The 21375-nt window shown below is 38.3% G+C and overlaps 2 protein-coding genes across 2 annotated transcripts; one reads left to right on the top strand and one right to left on the bottom strand.

The window, feature by feature from the left end:
• Positions 1–8583: 8583 nt before the first annotated feature.
• Positions 8584–16099, bottom strand: LOC109200880 (sialic acid-binding Ig-like lectin 5; the record flags this gene model as incomplete). The annotated part of the gene is made up of 7 exons (XM_025904377.1): positions 8584–9775; positions 13828–13906; positions 13997–14102; positions 14275–14547; positions 14633–14911; positions 15046–15366; positions 15646–16099. Coding segments are annotated over 7 exons (1833 nt in total), but the record flags the coding sequence as incomplete, so codon positions are not given.
• Positions 16100–16996: 897 nt separating this feature from the next.
• On the top strand, positions 16997–20910 carry LOC109200882 (uncharacterized). Its single transcript, XM_019356462.2, has 2 exons — positions 16997–20074; positions 20254–20910. Exons 1-2 carry the CDS (start codon positions 19577–19579, stop codon positions 20908–20910), a joined length of 1155 nt encoding a protein of 384 aa, XP_019212007.1. The 5' UTR covers positions 16997–19576.
• The last annotated feature ends 465 nt before the right edge of the window (positions 20911–21375 follow it).

Raw genomic sequence — 21375 nt, 5'->3', positions numbered from 1 at the left:
TGAGCCAATTTTCCCTGGACATGTCTACGGACATTAAAATACGTAAATTTTCACCAGACCTGATGCGTGTGCAAAATTTCATGAGTTTTCGAGCATGTTTAGGCCCTCAAAAGGCCGATTCATTTGCCGAAATAATAATAATAATAATAATAATAATAATAATAATAATAATAATAATAATAATAATAATAATAATAAGAAACAGAGCAGATACAATAGGGCCTTCGCACTTTTGTGCTCGGGCCCTAATAATAAGAAACAGAGCAGATACAATAGGGCCTTCGCACTTTTGTGCTCGGGCCCTAATAAACGGAGCAGATACAATAGGGCCTTCGCACTCTCGGTGCTCGGGCCCTAATAATAATAATAAGAAACAGAGCAGATACAATAGGGCCTTCGCACTCTCGGTGCTCGGGCCCTAATAATAATAATAATAATAATAATAAGAAACAGAGCAGATACAATAGGGCCTTCGCACTTTTGTGCTCGGGCCCTAATAATAATAATAAGAAGAAGAAGAAGAAGAAACGGAGCAGATACAATAGGGCCTTCGCACTCTCTGTGCTCGGGCCCTAATAAGAAACGGAGCAGATACAATAGGGCCTTCGCACTCTCAGTGCTCGGGCCCTAATAATAATAATAATAAACGGAGCAGATACAATAGGGCCTTCGCACTCTCAGTGCTCGGGCCGTAAATAGTCCACCAGTCAGACCAGTGTTTTTGTCCAGCAAAAGTAACTTTTATCAGCAGTGCCATATAGAAGAAAAGGTGGAATTTTAGTTATTTTTTACCTTTTTTCTGTCTTTCTCATTCACTCTTCTCTCCACAGTGATCTCAGTTGACTGCCCTCATCGTCTCTATTTTCTGTTTCTTCCTTGTTTTGCACCAAGATTTCAGGACGTTTCTCAGCACACATTTAAATTTTACTGAGCAAGACTGGCTTCTGTAAAAGCACCATCTTAGATCACACTATGTAAATGTATTTCTCACTACATAAGCACTGAGAAATACTGCTGTTTTATTTGCTTAAAAAAGACCCTCTACTGCTGAGTCTCTGCAGGAAGAGTATTTTTTTTCTCTCGATAACTTGAAGTTGGGAAAGATTAAGGAATTGGAACTGTTGAAGAAACCTCATGTTACTGACAGTGTGTGATACATGCACAGTCGTGGCCGCAAGTTTTGGCTGTGGCATAAAGTTTCTTTTTCGTGTACTTTGCTGATCTTTTGCTGTCACTTGCATTTAATGTCTCACTGTATGTATACATTAAAAACATAAGTAGCAACAAATCCAAAGGCAACTACCCGACTGTAGGCCACAAATGATCTGAAATACTAAACACAACCACTATCTGAGCTCATAAATAAGCTGTACTCAAGTGTAACAGACTTTTACTTGGATAATTATGTGCTTTCCATTTTCTTAATACTACACATCTGAAGTAATTGTTACACTGTTCAGTCTCCATTTTTTGTCACCATCCTGGGTCGGTGACCCAGTGTTTTGTATTGAATTATTATGTAGTCTTCATTTCATGTCTAGTCTCTTGGTTTCTCTTCCTGTGCTCCATGTTCACTCCGTCTCTCCAGTCAGTCGTGTCTCTATGTCTCAAATCAAATCACTTTTATTGCCACATCACATTACTGGCACACTGGTACAGCACATGTGAGTGAAAGCTTCACAAGCAACAGTGGTGTGTAAATTCAAGAAACATAAGAAACATGTTTCCCTCCTGTTTCTCTTTCCCTCATTAATCCCTTGTGTATTTAAGCCCTGTGTCTTCCTTTGCTCTTTGTTGCATCGTCCCCTCACAGCGCTGTTTTTTTCTTCCATGCTCCTGGTAATGTTCTGGTTCTCTGTTTCCTGGTTTTCTAGTTTGAGCTTCATATTTTGAGTTTCTAGTTTAGTTTTCTTGTATTTTATGTTCTAGTTTTCTACAGCAATAAAGCTGCCATTTTGAGTTTATTCCTTTGTGTATGAGTCCTGCTTTGGTGTTATTCATCCTGCCTGGCACATCACATACTTTGACATTCTTGAGGATTTAGCACATTTCAAAGTTTCATACATGCATTCATATTGCAGAGTTCTCATAAGTAATATTTTTAGGTGCATCAAAAATAAGTAGTATTTAAAAGGAAATCTCAGAATGTCTATGTTACCATTTTCTTTTAATATCAATATTCAGTAAGCCAAAAATAACTAAAAGTAGTAACATGTACAGTAAATTTAATGGTCAAGACAAAGGGTGTTTTCACATCCTCTTTTAAGCTGAAAGAGAAAAAGTGTTGAATAGCCTAACAGGCAGTTGTGTGTGTTTAGCTGTTTCTTTGAACTACCAAAGTAGTTCAGAGAAACAGCTTGCCACTGGCTTTCATGTTGGCAAAATGATTGTAAGTCACATATTTTGTCCAACTGTGCTTCAATGCTTTGGCAAGACACACACGTAAGTTTCCCTTCCTATAAAATTTAAGTAACATTGTTACTTAAAAAAAAAACCTACTCAGGGATTTGTATTTCATTCTTGATGTGAAGGTATGAGTTGACATAATGAGATTAAAGTGTGGAATAATCTCCAAATGATACTATCTGGATCAATAAAATTAATATAGATGAACTGCTTATTCTTATTATCATGTCAATGCAATGGTCTTGGAAAAGCTTCAACAATATCTACAACTAACACAATCCATAACATGTAATCTGTAAATATCTTTGCTCCACAATGATGCCACTGGAACTCTGTGTGGCATTTATCTGCGCTCTAATCTGAGGTGCTGTAAACTTGCGATTGCTGCGGCTGGTGACTCGGATGAATTTATCCTCACCAGCAAAGGTGATTTTTGGTCTTCCTTCCTGCAGTGGGCCTCATATGAGCCAGTTTCATTGTAGCGCTTGATGGTTTTTGCAACTGCACTTGGGGACACAGTCAAAGTTTTAACAATTTTCCAGAGTGACTGACCTTCAGTTCTTAAAGTAATGATGGACTGTTGTTTCTCCTTACTTCGTTGATTGGTTCTTGCCATAATTTGAATTCAGTTGTCAAATAAGGCTGTCAGCTGTGTACCAACCTGACTTCTGCACAGCACAACTAATGGTCATAACCCCATTAAGAAGGCAAGAAATTCCACAAATGAATCCTGACAAGGCAGACCTGTGAACTGAAAACCATTTCAGGTGATCATGAAGCTCATTGACAGAGAAGGCCAAGGGTTTGCAGAGCAAATTTCAATCACTTTCATCTTTGCTACATAATTCCATGTATCTTGCTTCATATTTTTGATGTCTTCAGTATGTATCTAGCTGTTCTGGAGCTGATAAATGTAACTTTCACTATTCAGTGAGTCAGATGATTATGAGGGATCAATCCCAGTGTCTCTGCTTTAAACTGAAATGTTATTTATGTCATTTCCTCCTTATTTGCGTCCTCTGTTTTTGTGATCAGTGTCTTGTAAATTAAATACTGCTACTCATTATTGCCCCTGTCAAGAATAGCACATTTTCATATATGCATATCTTCATCCTATCCACAGGTTGCAGGTTCTGTGAATGTAATTGGTAGCCTATTTATTTGCAAGCTTATATTTTAAGCATTTCCAAATGTAAGTAAATTCATTGTGTGTAATCAGCTAGATCAATGATTCCCAAAGTATGGGCTGTGTACAAAGGTACTGAAGGTGGAAATTCAGTTTGAAAATACTTACAGGTGCACATTTATGTAAAAGTATTTACACACATTTACACATGTATTTACAGTGGGAGTGGGTCATACATTGGCCTTTACACTTTGCATATGTTTACTTTATTTCTTTCTCCCTATCAAGCTGACATAAAAATGAGTTTGAGCTACTTGTGATTGGTAATCACACAAGTGTGAAGGTGTAGGATGAGATGAGAGTCAGAGTGTTAAAGGGTGGTATTTATTCAGTTAGCTGTTTTCTGCAGTGACATGCATGTTCTGTCCTTGATTTGGTTTAACACTTTTTTTAGCTCCTATTTGAAGAAAAAGACTAGTTTAAGATTTGTTGTATACAATCGCTCAGTGTATCAAGACTTAAAAGTTTTAGCGAAGTCATATTGGATTTGCTAACTATAAAAATGCTTGCTTAATATGAATGCATTGTTTTTATGTTTATGAAATTATTCATTATGTTGGTTGCATTTGAATTGAAGAACATTCTGATTAACTAGATATATAGACATGTATTCAACAGTGAGAAGTAGCTACATTGAAACAATGTCTCTGGCGGTGCTAACTACATGGCTTGCACATGAGATATATATTAAATCATAGCAAATTGGAACGAATGCTGGAAAGTCTTTAGGCTAACACATCTTCAGAGCCACTACTTGCAGAGATAGCTAATTCTTCACATCCTTACTGATTAATATTTATGAATGTTGACTTTTAATTTCTGTTTTGGTAACACTAGTCATGAGTAAAACTAACGATTAACCTTATATAAGTGATTTTTGTAGTTAATTAGGCTAGCTCATTCCTATACCATGTTTTGTTTTGGAGTTTTGGGGGGGGGGTTGTCTTTAAGAGTTAGACATTAATCTAAGGCAGTGTTTCCCAACCACTGTGCCGTGGCACATAGGTGTGCCGTAAAAATGATCAGGTGGCCGTGGAAGATTATCTGGTTCCACCTGATTAGTACTCTAAGCGACCGGCATGAGTAACAGGCAGAACAATTGCATTCTCTTTCTCTAGAGGGCAGTTCAGTTACCTGCTCTAATTAAATGGGTTGCCAACTGTCAGTAAAATAGAAGAAGACAAAGAAGAAATTACATAATAGTCATGCTGTGAGATGACGCAACGCCTAATAGCAAAAGATAAACATTTGAAAAGAAAAAGTAGTCAGTAGCACCTGAGTCCTGGAGAAAATTCCGACCCAGATGAAGGCCCTAGCATGGGGTCAGAAGAAAGCAAAAAAGGTGAACTTGGGACAAACCAATTCCGCTGTGCCTGGTGCACGGGGAAAAATTATCAATTGTTTGGTGGTGTGCCATGTGATTTTTCTAATGGGAAATATGTGCCGTGGCTCCAAAAAGTTGGGAAACACTGATCTAAGGCACTTCCAGTCCCAAACTACATGTAAGTCATATGTGGTGTGACAGAGCTGTATGACTGCACTTGTGTTGATGATGGACTGATTTTTATGATTTGACTTCAAATATGAAACACTGTATGTGACAAAGGACAACCTCCTGCAATAGGCTAAATTAGCTGTTAAATGATAACACATCAGAATGCATGAGGGACACTGCTGGTGGTAAATGAAAGGAAAGTGGAAAGGAATCATTGTGGAAGGACTGTGATGTTGATTTGTTTCTTAGATTGGGTGCTTTGTTTTCATATCTGTTTTCAAGAATGTGTGAGTGCAGGCAACCAGTAAGCAGAGATGGGCACGCGTTACTGTAATCCGATTACTTTTTTCAAGTAACGAGTAATGTAAGGGATTACCATTGCAAAAACAGTAATTAGATTACCGTTACTTTCCCGTAGGAACGCTGCGTTACTGCGTTACTAAAACCGTGAGTTTTTTGCGAGAAAGTCTCATGACAGTGACGTAAGCGAGTGCGACGTTCGTGACAACAGCTGTCTGCAGATCAACAATGGACAATATATCAAGTACGGGAGAGAGTATGAGCGTGCAACGTTTAAAGCGTGGAAGTACTGACCTTATTTTGAGTTTGATTCCATAAAAAGTGACAAAAACATTAGTGTCCGTTGTGCGTGGGAAGAAAACTTATTTTTACAGCGACAAAACCCCCCTAAACTTCCAAGCAAGCACCGAGTGCGCTACGACTGTAATGGGAAAATTCACAGAGAAACTCACGGAGTCTTCAACTGACCGCTGCGGCACACCTGCACCAGGGCAAACCTCCGCCTACCCCAGTCCTGCTTTACAGGTGAAAATAGAGCAACTAGTCTTTGACTTTATTTATTTTCTGCTGTGTTTTACTTGCATCTATTTGAAAGAGTGAGTGTAAACACAAAAAAATATTTTATTTTATGTGCTGGAATGTGCAGAAAATAGGTTTAAATGTTAAACAAATTTCTTCCAGTCAGAGAATGTTGCATATAATTTAATTTTTGCTTGATGCATAAAGTTAAAAGATCAAAACTAATAAAACAAGTTTTAAGAAGAGACGTTTCCATTTGATTACATTATGTATGATGGATTATGCAGAAAAAGTAGAATTGGGCTGAAAGATCTATCGCTTTATCACCTATTCAGGTTGTAAATTTTTTTTTAAAAAAGTAACTAAGTAACTAAGTAATTAATTACTTTTGAAAATAAGTAATCAGTAAAGAAACGGGATTACTTTTTTGGGGAAGTAATCAGTAATTAGTAACTGATTACTTTTTTCAAGTAACTTGACCAACACTGCCAGTAAGTACAGTCAAGGCTTGCTGTCACATGTTACACTGCATGTTTAACAGCTGTTGTCTTCAGAATTTTCGGAAGGACTCTCAGGAGAAAGGTTTGTCTTTTAAAAAGGGATTTAGTTTGCTTTTGGCAGTTGAAATTAAGTTTACACAGCGCTGTGGACCTCTATGTGAACCAGCAGCATGTTTCACAAAAAGGATGACCCTCAAAAGGGCTATACAACATTATATAGTGAGACAGAAACATAAATTATAGCAGCTATCTTCCTCCCGCACGGACATGGCTGTCTTGGTGTTTGCTCTGAAGCATCCTCATATCTTCGTGACCTTGTCTGGTATCCGCTCCCTCCTCTGTAAGAGACAGAAAAGGAAAAAACTTCCCTGCCTAACCTTGATAATCTAATGCTATTATCCATCGTTCTTCAAGTGATTCAATGTTGGTTTAGAATATCATATTTGTAACTCTCTGACCCGGAGACTTATTCTAATCATAATCTATGTGTGTAAGCGTGTTTGCAGTTACCCCTCTGCACTCTAAGTCATTTCCTACAATATATCAGTCCGGATAGTCACACTGAATGAAGCGTATGACCTTCAGAAGACTGAGTGCCAACTCATTATGAGCACATTTACAGTAAATGTATGAAAATGATTATAACCGCTTATTTTAGTAAGAGAAATCAAACATTTTCAATCCCAACACAGCACATAACAATCTGTTTTATTATGTAACTTATTCCTTGTTACAGAACTACACCACTCTAATAAAAACAAAACCAGTAGGCCAATCTGCACTTACTTTCAGTAAAGGAACTGCATGCTAACTGACGCCCCCTGGTGTCCTTTTTTTAATGAACTGGCAAATCTACACCTTAAATGCACTGCAACGCTTTATCTGACCAGGTCATGCTGAGTAATGTTGTAGATTAGGTTTTTTCAGCTTATTACGCCTGCTAGCTCATTTCTTCCACTTGATATAAGAGTTTGCTAAATGAACCATTAGCTGAACAATCACAGTTCTAAATACGATTAAAATATTTTATTTGAAAAATACTACAACTAAAAAATGTTTGTCTTTGTATTAAGAAATGTACTCGTTCCTCCATCTTTTTACTGCTGCAAAGATGAAAGAGAAACATTTATGTCTAAGATGCAGGTTTGGAGAAGGATCTCTTCAGCCAAACAAAAAGATACAGAAAATGCTTTGTTTGACATGAAAAAGGTCCATAAAATATGGAACAGGTTTTTTTTGTTTTGGTTTTTTTTTGCCTGTCCTGTTTGGTTCTTTAGCCATCAGAATTATTGTCTGAAGGCCAAGAAAGATGCCCAGTGGACTTACTTTACCAAGTCGATCATCACGGCCTTGCTGTATTGGTGCATTTGATTGACATTTGTTATTATTATTATTTATTTATTTTATTTTATTTTCCGTTGTTACAGCTGGGACAAACATGACTGGGTGATAGGGAAGGGAGAAAGTAAGAAATAAAGAGACAGAAGTAAAGAAAAACAGAGGGGAAGAGGGACAGAGAGAAAGGGCACTTAGAAAATCACCTGGATCACTTTTTGAGAGAAAAAAAAAGAGAGAACAAGCAAAAAAAGAGCAACATAATAAACAGATCACCATCGCAATAATCTAGCTAATTGTAAATAACAGTAAATACTAAATATTGAATGTTATTGTGCAGCACACAAGACCGACAGCACACAATGTGCTTTGAGGTAGCAGCCAAGAAAGGTGTAGTTTGTGTCTGTGTACACCCATGTGTACATCTGTGTGCACACCTGTGTGGATGAGCGCGCTTCTATTCAAAAGGGTTCTCCTTGTAACGATCTGCTAGGGGGTGTGGGGAGCCATCCCCCGGAAGAGGCCCACCGAGCCACAGGCGCCAGGTCCCACCAAGCAGCCTCCAGGAGTATGTTGGTACGTACCTGAGCGCCCAGCCCCGGACACCAAGGACCACCAACGCACCGACGTCTGAGGGCATCAGCCACCAGCAGGGAGTGTGGTGAGGAGACAGGCCTCCATACCTTTGAGGGCCTGAGATGTTCCCAGAGGGGTGGAGTCTAAGACCCGACCTGACATATATAGACACAGATGAACAGGCACACACAGACACAAAGGTGCATTTCCACCCTCATGCACACATATACAAATACTCAGAATTCACCCAACGTGGAGACAAACACAAATGGACACTGTACACACAATCACACTCCCCAAACATACTCTATCCCCCAGGTCCAGGTACTCTTGCCCCCAGAGGGAGAAACCTGCTCCTAGTTTAATAGGTGTGGAACAGTTTAATATCTGAGGAAACCTGCTTGTGTTACATGATTCAGACTAACAGAATTAGATGTTTATAAAATGTTCATTTTTATTGATTCTTCATGCATAATCAGACAACATGCAAAAAGCCATCTGCAAGGCAGCAGCAGACTCACAGTTCCATAACAGTGGAAAATGCATTTTAACCATTTGACTTGTGGCACAAATGGCTTACTCTGCCCCCTACAGGCGAGTGTAATGAATGGCCAAAGGAAGCAACAGAACAGCATAGGTCAAATAAACGAAGACTACTGTTTTTATCTTGTGACTGTACTGACATTATTTTTGAATGTAAAGTAGACAAGTAAATGTTTTAAATAAAATAAATTTTAGGACTACGCCATGCAGTCAGAAAAATTGACATTAAGACACCTGAATTATTGAGCTGATTAATGTTCGCCCATAGGAACCATATTGGTCTTTAAAAAGCATTTTTTCTGTCTCGCTGACCACTATGAACAAAATATCTAACATAAAACTTGAATTGAAGCATAGCAAAAATAACAGCGGTGGTTGCATGTTGGGCTACTATATTGGCACAAAATAACAGTGGAACAATTCAATTCTGTCCAACTTCATTTGTTCACTTTGCTGACTTAATGAATTTTCATGTTCCCTGCTGTAGCATGTAGAGGTTCACAGCATTGTGGAAATTGTTCAAAAGATCATTATTCATACATCTGATGAGATCAAGGAACTTTTATCTCAGTTAACTCCACAACAAAACATTCCTCAAATTTCACTGATTATGTCATTCACAATGGAGTACACTGCTTCATCCCCGCCTTCCTCATTTTTTGGTTCACGGTATTTCATCTCCAACTCCACCACCATCTCATCTTCTTTGGCCTCTAACAATTCATCTTCCTCTTCAGCATCTTCATGTTGTTCTTTGACTGCTTTCTTAATTTCAGCATACTCTGTCTTCGTGCTCTCCTGCTTTCTTCCATTTCTTTTCAACAGGGAAAAATTAATTGTAGCATATTGCACTTCTTTTCTCCCGCTGTTTGAGTTTAGCATCTGATTGTCTTGAAATGCTGGACCGTCATATACCTGTTGAGTACAAAGTAAATAATATGACTTATTCATGCCTCTCTTGTATATTTATATTCTGCTTCATACACAAAGTTATTTAGTTTCTGCTTATTTTTGCATCAGTTTGAAGAAAAAAAAATGAACCCTGAATTACTTTAATCCTTTACAATGCACTTGAAAAGATGGTGCAGAGTGTGACAGAAACAAGACATGATCTACATGATCTAAGCTAGGGCTGTGCGATATGACCAAAATCCCATATCCCGATATAAGACATTTATCGTCCTGACAACTATATAAATCACAAAAACAAAAACATTTTTCTGTAAATTCTGTGAATCTCGGGCAGCTCGACTTGCGCTTAGTGTTTCCAGCTGGGCGTCGTGTACCTGGAGTCGAATGTTTTAACCGATGAATGAAACTACACATTTTTAGACATAGGTTGTAACAGCCGCCGTTTTCTTTGTGAGTATTTATTTCACGGCGTGCTGCGGGGAAAAGCCTGTTCTAACGTTTGAGTCTAAGGTTTATTTTTTAAGACCTGACGGCCCTTTTTTGCTTCTCATCCGTAAACACTCTGCATACTCATTCACATGATTCAGTTTATTTTGAAAAGTTTCAACAGGATCTTGAGCTTTATTGTGAAAGGTTTACGTGGAAAACAAACAAGCGGACAGCGGAGCCACGCGATGGTTTTACCATCATTGTTGCTAACGACAACATGTAAAAACAGCCGCTTGTCTGTCCGTAGTGTGGTTATATTAAATATAAGAGAAAGAGAGAACCTTAAGAAATTAATATAGCCACTACAGTGACCATCAAAACGATGAAAAAATATTGCTGTAAACAGTTTATTTTGCAACACCACGAAACAAATGATAGCGTGATAGGAAACGATAGACGTTTTTATATCGTCATCCGATATATATCGTTATATCGAACAGCCCTAATCTAAGCTTTAACTCTTTGTATACATGAAATTAATCTTGCATGAATTAGCTGCTACATTCAATATCAGTGACCTGTTCATCAAATTCTGGCAACAAACTGACAGTTCTTCTTTTCATATTATTGGGCATGTTTTGTGAATATTTGTTGTTACAGTTTTTCTCAGTCGCTTTGGTGCTTTTCTCAGATCAAAATGAAAATTCTCAAAACCATTAGTGCAACCTCCACAACATTTAGTCATTTGTGCACATCATAGTAGTAATTTCTCCTTCCTCTGAACAAATTGCAAATGCTCTTGGACATGTATCAGTTGCTTTCATACAATTCTCTGCCATCGACAACATTATCATTTGCTTATGTCATGTCAGTCAAAATGAACTATACTTTTGGATGCTAAATAGTCATTCCCAATAAAACTAATAGTCTTTATTTTATTGCTTGAGTCATTACATACAAAATTGGTGAATTCGTTTTCAAATGCTGTCAAGCAAATGTTATACCTTTTTTTCATTAATTTTTTCCTGTCCCAGAAGTTGAACAATTTCTCTCATGCCATAGTCCCTGAGAATGAGAGGGGTGGAGGCCAACTCAACAAGTATGTTGTTGTGTGGGATAATGTCCCTTTTCACTACTCACATCTGGTCAGACAGTGGTTTGCAGCACATGACAGAATGCCTGTTGAATATCTCCCTCCCTACTCCCCATTCCGTAATCCGATAGAGGAGTTTTTGTCTGCCTGGAGGTGGAAGGTTTATGACCGGCATTACAGTTTTTCTCAGTTGCTTTGGTGCATTTCTCACAACAGAATTAAACTTTGCACAATAGTTAGTTCAACCTCCACAACATGTAGTCGTTTTGGCACAACCTTGTGGTGGTTTCATGTTCATTTCGTCCAAAGGCAAATGCCTTTGGACATGAAGCAGTTGAGTAAGTACAAATATCTAAAGAATGGTCACTTTTGACTTGCTATTCATCACTATCTCCTTGCTTCTATCATGAATGTCACAATTATTTATTCTTGTACCGGCTGAATAGTCATTGTCCATACAACTAATAGTCTTCATTTCATTGCTTGTGTCAGTGCACTCAAAATTGTTGAACATCTTGTCAAACAATTTGTACACCCATTTTGAAAACCCTATTTTTAAGGAGTTTCCATGAAAATCTCCATAAATTACTTTTCTCAGGTGAACCTGATCTCACACTAATGAAAATTGGTGTGTGTTACTCTTACTTGCAACCAATGAAAAGCCTCTTCTACCCAGTCATAGGTGAATCGCGTTACAGTATCCCCTACTCTACAAGTATATATATAATGTAAACCAACAGACAGGATTGGCATGAGGTGCATACTGAATCTACAAAAGCTTGTGATGACATCACAGCAGAGTCCTGCAGAGGGTGGATTCGCCACTCCAGGAGATACTTTCCTCGCTGCATTGCGAGGGATAACATCTGTTGTGATGTAGATGAAAATATGTGGCCAGACAGACAGGAACGTCTGGATGTGCCAGAATGATTTACTGTACTGTTACATGTGCTGTTTATTGTTCACATTAGTGCACAGCTCTACCAAATGGGTGATTTTATGTTTACATGTATTCTACAGTGAACAAGTGACTGTAGCATATTTTTCTTTTGCACAATTCTGTAGGATTACAAACACTTCTACACAATGGAAATGTGAAACGTACGTATTCAGTGTCTCAGTTACTCCCAAGACTCCGATAACATCTACAGTGACTTCACTGCACATTTCAGATGGCTGTACAGGTAGGCCATAGTGCTGTCGTCAGCATTTTCAGGTGTCACCAATTGTTTTTGCAATGGGAAACACTGAAATTATAAACTGTCATAGTGGAAACATGACAATGCCATTTGACTATCTTGTTCATACAGATGGTGCCAAGACTTTTCATTTTGATGGCACTGGCAGTTTCATTGACATGGATACTTGCTTTTGCGGTATGGATAATCAATTCTGTGCATGTGACGTGCTTTTGCAGGCTATCCACTAGGTTTTGCAGTTTGCACTAATTGTTTTGGGAAATGCACTAACTGCTGTGCAAATGTTGATGGTGTTCTGAGAAACGCACCAAAGCGACTGAGAAAAACTGTAACATGCACAAATGGCCCTGCTAGCAGCCATGGATGCAGCATGTGACATCATCACAGCAGAGTCATGCAGAGGGTGGATTCGCCACTCCAGGAGATACTTTCCTTGCTGCATTGCAAGGGATGATATCCGTTGTGATGTAGATGAGAATATGTGGCCAGACAGACAGGAACGTCTGAATGTGCCAGAATGATTTACGTATGTTCAGTTACAATATGTACTGTTATATTGTTCACATTAGTGCACAGGTCTACCAAAAGGGTGTTTCTCATGTTTATTCTAAATACGTGACTGTAGAGTATTTTTCTTTTGCACAATGTTGTAGAATTACAAACTCTTGCTTTGCAGAGTCAAGGAAAAGTCTCTCATGAGAACAGAACTTTTGTGTGAGCAAATATATTCGTTTTTTGATATTGCAGTGAGTTTTGAGCTACTAACTGAATTGGTAAACAATAAAAAAAACATCATTATCATATCTACAACAGTGCAACATCCAAAATGTTCTTGAGTATAGCATAAATTGAAAACTGACTGAGCTATATAAAACGTTGTAGGTATTCAAGTAAGACTTTGGATACTATAATACTTTCAATGACTCGGAGTGTTGCTGGCCAGTCTTAATTCAGTCATACACATTTAAACCAGAATTGCAGATTTTTTTTCATTTGTAAAATGAATTGCATCATAACCACTTATTCCTCTTTTAACACATCAGTTTGCAATTAGTTTGTATGTCTTTTAGCAACATTATGCATTATGCTGAACTACATTAAAGTCAGTGGAAAGATGAGGTGTGGGCATAATAAAGGATCAAATTAATTGTGATATAAATCTGTCCCCATTTTCTTAACATTGCAGAACCTTGGATCAGAATATGCTGATTTATGTGTGAACATATAGTAAAAGTCGAAAAAGTAAAATGTGGATACTTCAGTAGTCTAAACATTTGTGCAGAAAATCCAGTTTTAACAGGAGCCAATCAAAGAAGCCAAAAGAAAATAAATACCAGTTTATCATTTCGACGTGTCTCCATCTTCAAAGTCTCCTCAGAATTTCCAGAGCTCTTCTTTTTTTTTCTGGAAAAACTGTTAATTTTATAGAACATGTTTACAAATATATATTAAAATGTATGTACAGAAAAAACTTAATCATAATTACTAAAGTAAATGTTGTACCTGTAGCAATTTTTGACCAAACAGCACACGATTACTGAAAGAAGTACCCCAGTCAAAAACGCAAAGATGACTTTCAGGAATTCCAGCCCAAAACTAGATGGTTGCTCTGCACTCAAGGGAAATAAAGTGGAAAGGAAAAATAAAGAAAAGGACAAAAGTTAATGTCCGTGGTTTCTGATTATATGTAGTACAATTATACAACACTGGTTGTATTAAAAATACAGTACTAAAAATCTGGAAATGTTAAAGTGCAAAGTGTTTAGATGAAAATCACATACCATGTTTTTTATGGACCAGCAGGTTCTCTCTTTCTTCTCCATTTCCATTGTTGCTGACACATTCAACAGTGCTGTTGCCATGGTTTTTTACAGTGAGACTGACAGTGCTGTTGACTGTGTGGTTTGACACAGTAGTAATGAGAGTGTACTGAGTGTGGTTTTCTAGGAGCGGCCATTTGATGGTAGGTAAAGGAAATCCTTCACTGATACACACACAGGTCAAAACATCTGACTGAAGCACACATCCAGAGCCATTCTGTATCTTTGTATGCCCTGTAAACATGTAACCAGAATCATAAAACAAGGTAAGGTAGGATTTTAACGCAAATATGAACTCAGATTCATATCATCCACTTACATGTCACAGTCACATTGACATATGAAGTCAGTGTTTTGTCCAGATGTTTTGCCATACAGATGTACTGCCCAGAATTTTCTGCTGTCACATTCAGGCTGACAAGTGTGGCAGATCCAGTATCATTGTGCAGGTCAGTGTTTCCAGTCTGAAGGTTTGTGTTGGAAGGAACCTTTCTCCACACAATATGAGCTGGAGGGAAACTTTCAACACTGCAGGTCAGATTCAGAACATTTCCCTCCCTCACACTTGTCAATCCGGTGATTTTAACTTCCTTCACATCTGTGAGACAAAAAATATAAATTACACAATCATGTAGTTTCCTTAACTTTCTGACTTTCTTGAAAAACTTGCATGAAGCTGTAAACGTCAGTAGATTTAAAAAACAAAAACATTGAGACTGTAAAAGAACTCACAGTTTACTTTCAAAGATGAAGCCTCTTCTGTAGTTGTTTCACCTGTGAAGCGGATTTTACAGGTAACAGTGGTGTTGTGTTGCTCAGCTGAAGATTTAAAGGTTAAAGTTGAGATGTGTCTCTGTCTGAAAGTAGTCAGATTCTCAGTCTTGAAAGCAGTGCTGTTTCCTGTAATGTAAGATTCAGTCCCTCCTGCTCCTCTCCATGTCCAGGTGATTTCAGGAACAGATCCAGAGCAGAGACCAGGAGCAGTGCAGGTCAGTGTGGCCTGCTGTCCCTCTGTCAGTGTGGGAATCATTACTGTGGGCTTCTGATTAAGACCTAATGGAAATAAATTGCATTTATTGAAACACATCAACTATCTGAAGTTCATCTAGTACGTCAATCTGTTTTTTCAAATAAGATATTTCATGAAAATGGTTAATGGCAATCACAAGTTTTAACAGGAAATGCTGCAGTTCCTACCAGCTACCATAGAGGTCAATAATTCCCACAAAAAATGAATCCTTCATTAAGGCCTTAAAAATACTAAATATGTTATTGTACATGAACAAATATCTTGTTTTTCAACATGATTGTCCTTGAAATAGCTTTTTTCACCTTTAACAGAGACAGTTACTCTTGGAATGAATGTGAATCCATTTTGTTGTCCATTCACTTCACCAGTAACTCTGAGCTGATATGATCCAGAATCAGAGTCTTTGAGATCATTAATGATGATGCTGCAGTTTTTCTGACTCACATCAGGCTCCAAACGTGACACTCGTCCTTCAAACTCAGCCCGAGTTTTTTTGTCTGTGTTTTTGTTACTGTGAAATATTATGTCAGCATCACTGCAAAATTTTTGAGATGCTTCACATTTGTACCAAACTGTATGGTTGGTTTTAAACTCATCAGCAGTAGTGAAAGAACACGGGATCACAACACAGAGTCCAGCCTCTGCTGTTAGTTCTCGCTCACTCAGAGTAACACAGTATCCTTTGTCGTAACAGTGTTGTTGACCCCAGGCTGAGACACCTGTTAATGCAAAGGGAAAGATAAATATAGTGATAAAGAATATTTAGGTTATAACAATAAACATAATATCTAATTAAAGATATTACAGTAGGTTTTATCTTTTACACAGGCTGCTTGTTTGTGCTGTAGTCTACACAACTACTATAATGTTCACTATTATATCCAGGCTATGGAATCTGCCTGGATATTGATTAACAGTATCTCAGGACATGTTTAACAAAAGATTAAATTAAAATGGCACACAAGCCAACAGATGATAGTAAAGGCACAAATTTGAGTGATAATAAATCCTTATCATCTGGATGAATTTGAGAAAAAAAGTTTCAAATACAAACATTTTTAAAAATACAAATATAGCCGAATTAAAGTAAAGGAGAAGATACAAACCTGTGTCGCAATGCTGCCTTTTACAGAGACAAACAGAGTCAACCAGATGAGAACAAACATGTTCGATGCTCGAGACGTTCAGTCTCTCCCTCCACAGAATAACTTATCCAGCAGATGAAGCAAACATGCAGAAATCAAAACAGAAATTAAAACAAAGAAAAAGTCAACAATTCAGATCACACAATTTAATAAAATATGTTGCATGCTTAGCTTTGAGTCATAGTGATGTGTACTTTACCAGCTGTGACACAAATATACCAATAATCTAACAGTTTTCATGGTAAAGACCTTTGTGGCATCTGTTTCTTAAATATTATTTAATAAATACAAATTATTCTCACAGTGCAGCAATAGCACCAATACAATAATACAATGAAATAATAATCATTTGAAATAATAAATAAATGTATATTAACTGCTAAATAAGAGGACAGCATTAGGTCATTCATATTATTTAATTTATAAATAATGGTCGTAGTCACCATCATTGCTACAGATGTGAAAAAGTCTTTACATTTCTTATTTTAAAAAGATATTTTGAAACACATTAAACTTTATTTTTACCTGTTTTATTATACTCTTCAAGCTTCTCTTCTCTTGATGTCTGCTCACTCTCTAAACTAGAGTATTTCATTCGCACCTCGCCTCTCTTCTCTTTGTCTTCCTCCTTGCAACAAGATTTCAGGAAGTTTCTCAGTAAACCACTTGACTTTACAGACCGACATTCTAGTTCCTCTGAATGCTATATATAATTATAATATGTTCATTGTTGATTAAGTAATTTACCTTTTTAAAACATAATGTTATTTTGAGATTTTAAGATTGCAGTAATGGCGCTCCAACAAGTTTTCTATATTCATATAGCATCAAATCATCATCATTCACCTCATGGCCCTTTACACTGTAAGGTAAAGATCCCACAATATTAGAGTGAAAACATAACTTGTATAGGAAATTTAGCTTATCTTTACATCAGTTCAACATCATACAAGCAATACAGCATCATTATATTGCTATATAAGTGCTTTCTTACGTACTCAGTTAAAAAAAAAAAAAGTTCCTTGAGAAGGATTGAGTGCTTTAAAGAGCTTAAGAATTTAAAATAAACTCCTCCTCTCTCATTCCCCCCATTTCTCCATATTTAGTCATATTTCATGCCCAAATATGCTGAAGTGTTTGCTGCCTCTCTGCAAACACTTCTGCATATTTAACCTTATTTTGTATCCATTTATATTCTGCACCATCTCTGCTGCTCTTAGTATTGCTAAGCAATCTTATTTTAACATTGTTATAACAATGCACTGCTCTGCACGTGTATTTGTGAAAATTATTTTTAACCACTTAAAAAAAGATCAGTGCAGCAGTTTGTTGTTTGTGTGCGTCTACATAGCTGGATCCAGAGGATTGTGATCGCCAACATTATATATGTCATAAAAAAATCTCTTCAGTCTTGTTCACATTAAGATTGGCTTACTGACTTTCTTCTGAATTTGATGCCTGCCTTCAAAGAATTCTAAGATCTAAGTCTAAGATAAAACATTTTGTGTTGACCTCTATTGTTCCTGTTATGGCCTTAGCAGGGCCTCTTCCTGAAATTGCCCTTGTGTGGGTGTGTCCTGTGTTACGAAATCAGTTTCACCCCGGTTCTTTCCATTCCTCGGGCATCCAGAGACGGCACCGGAACTCAGTAGTTATTTCACAAAAACCTTTATTCATCTTTATTCATCTTCAGTTAAGCATGCATCTTCTAGAAGGGGAGACGTGCAAGGCCGGTGTCCCTCTGCAAATCTCCTCTCCTTTGTTTGTTACAGTCAGCTTTATAGAAGTGACCCCATCATAAAACCCCCATGGTGTGCTGCAAACTCTGTGTCTGTGTGTATGCACGAGCACGTGAGTGCCTGTTTGTGCACGTACACGTATGTCTATGTGAGTGCACGTGAGTGAGTGTGCATGTAGGTGTGGGTGCGTCGTAACGGTCAAAGCACTGTGTGTGTGTCTCTGTGTGTATGACTTCCTGCCGGTCATAAAAGTAATCTCCTCACCCAAGCTACACCAAATTCCTTTAGACAACATACAAAACAGAGTTAACATATTACAAACACTGAGACCCCCACTCTGCATCCACTGGGCCAATGGCCTCTTGTTGTCTTACATTTACAGATAAGGTGGAGAGTCTCCTGCAAACCTGCTTCTAAGTTATAACAATTATGAGTTTTTATTAAAGGCACAAGCATCAGCATCAGCAACCCCCAAATGTAACTTCCTGTCTCCTTTCATGACAGCAGACCCCCAGTGCCCATAAATTCCTTTCCCTCTAAACAATTACACACACTCCGGCCTACAGCTACGCCAAACTAAAACACAGACAAATTCTTCCTTATTCCTCTGATATAAACAAATTTAACACATCATATTATAATACAGTTTTTCTCAGTTGCTTTGGTGCGTTTCTCAGATCAGAATTGAAATTCTCATAACTATTAGTTCAACCTCCACAACACTCAGTCATTTGTGCACATCATAGTAGCAATTTCTCCCCTCTCTGAACAAACTGCAAATGATCTTGGACATGAATCAGTTGCTTCCATACATTTCCCTGCTGCTTCCTGACATTTCCATTTGCTTATGTCATGTCAGTCAAAAGTAATCATACCTATGGATGCTGAATAGTCGTTCCCAATAAAACTAATAGTCATACATCCATTGCTTGAGTCATCACACACAAAATTGTTGAACTAGTTATCACATGCCAAATATTGGCCATCTGTCAAGCAAATCCTATACCTTTCTGTATCATTTTTCCTGGAAATGGCTCCGAAATTGAACAATTGATCTCAGGTGAATTACAGCTGTCACTCATGAGGAGGCGTGTGAAAGTTCAGTTGTAACCAATGACAAACAACTTGTTCACTGTCAATTATGGATGAATCCTGTGAATCCCCAATTGGCAAGCATATATAAACTGCGCAGGAGCTAGTGTGTACCATTTCTACACTTCTGTGACACAAAATGGAAGGTCAGCACCGTGGAAGAGGGGTGAGGATGCGGGGAGGAAGGGGAAGGGGAAGAGGGAGAAGAGGCAGATATAGGCGGATTCCTAATGAAATAAGGGCTACAATTGTGGACCATGTTGTCAATCACGGCCTCACCATGGAGGAGGCTGGTCGAAGGGTGCAACCCAATATTGGAAGAACTACTGTCAGTTCAATCATTCAAACATTCCGTAGGGAAAACAGGTATGCAAACAGTAATTCACTGTACTGTACTCTGCCATCTCAGACACATCACATGTTACTGTACTGTATTTGCAAATTCACAAAAAGTCCACTCTGCACCACATAGGATTGTCAGACAACCTCGCGGAGGCGGAAGAGGGCCACTTTTTGCCCCACAGCAAGAAGAAGCCATTTGTGCAATGGTCATTGCAAACAATGCAATAAAGCTGAGAGAAATACAAAGCGCTGTCATAGAGAACTACACGGTATTTGGCAATATTGAATCTGTTTCAATTTCAACAATTGACAGAGTACTCAAGAAGAATGAAATCCACATGAAGCAATTGTATAAAGTGCCATTTGAACGAAACAGTGACAGGGTGAAGGAGATCCGTCACCAGTATGTGCAGGTAAAGCTGGTCTTCTATGTTCTGCACTGCAAACTGTTTTACAGTACTTCGTAGTTTCATGCAGTACACTTGCAATTCCACAGCACATACTCTACAATGTGTTTTACCAAATGCATGCATTACTGTTTGTTACTGTACACAGGCATATTGTGACATTGCATTTCTGTCTCTCTCTAAAGCGTGTACTGGAGCTGGAAGCCAGGGAAACACTGCACACATTCATATATGTTGATGAGGCAGGTTTCAATCTGGCCAAAGGCAGAAGGCATGGAAGGAATCGCATTGGACAGAGGGCAACCACTGAAGTCCCTGGTCAGCGCGGAGGGAATATTACCATGTGTGCAGCCATCTCAGACAACGGCGTCCTCACCCATATCCCCCTTCTTGGTCCATACAATACCCAACATCTCCTGACATTTTTAGACACTCTTTACAGGGACCTAGTCCCTGAGAATGAGAGAGGTGGAGGCCAACTCAGCAAGTATGTTGTTGTCTGGGATAATGTCCGTTTTCACCACTCCCATCAGGTCAGAGAGTGGTTTGCAGCATATGACAGAATTCTGGTTGAATATCTCCCTCCATATTCCCCATTCCTTAATCCAATAGAGGAGTTTTTCTCTGCCTGGAGGTGGAAAGTTTATGACCGGCATCCACATGAGCAAATGGCCCTGCTAGCAGCCATGGATGCAGCATGTGATGACATCACAGCAGGGTCCTGCAGAGGATGGATTCGCCACTCCAGGAGATACTTTCCTCGCTGCATTGCGAGGGATAACATCTGTTGTGATGTAGATGAAAATATGTGGCCAGACAGACGTCTGGATGTGCCAGAATGATTTACTGTACTGTTACATGTGCTGTTTATTGTTCACATTAGTGCACAGCTCTACCAAATGGGTGATTTTATGTTTACATGTATTCTACAGTGAACAAGTGACTGTAGCATATTTTTCTTTTGCACAATTCTGTAGGATTACAAACACTTCTATACAATGGAAATGTGAAACGTACGTATTCAGTGTCTCAGTTACTCCCAAGACTCCGATAACATCTACAGTGACTTCACTGCACATTTCAGATGGCTGTACAGGTAGGCCATAGTGCTGTCGTCAGCATTTTCAGGTGTCACCAATTGTTTTTGCAATGGGAAACACTGAAATTATAAACTGTCATAGTGGAAACATGACAATGCCATTTGACTATCTTGTTCATACAGATGGTGTCAAGACTTTTCATTTTGATGGCACTGGCAGTTTCATTGACATGGATACTTGCTTTTGCGGTATGGATAATCAATTCTG

The sequence above is a fragment of the Oreochromis niloticus genome, unplaced genomic scaffold, assembly GCF_001858045.2.
Source record: "Oreochromis niloticus isolate F11D_XX unplaced genomic scaffold, O_niloticus_UMD_NMBU tig00001214_pilon, whole genome shotgun sequence".
NCBI classification, from domain to species: domain Eukaryota; kingdom Metazoa; phylum Chordata; class Actinopteri; order Cichliformes; family Cichlidae; genus Oreochromis; species Oreochromis niloticus.
Note: the sequence above shows the minus strand (reverse complement) of the source record. Positions and strands in the feature narration are given on the sequence as shown.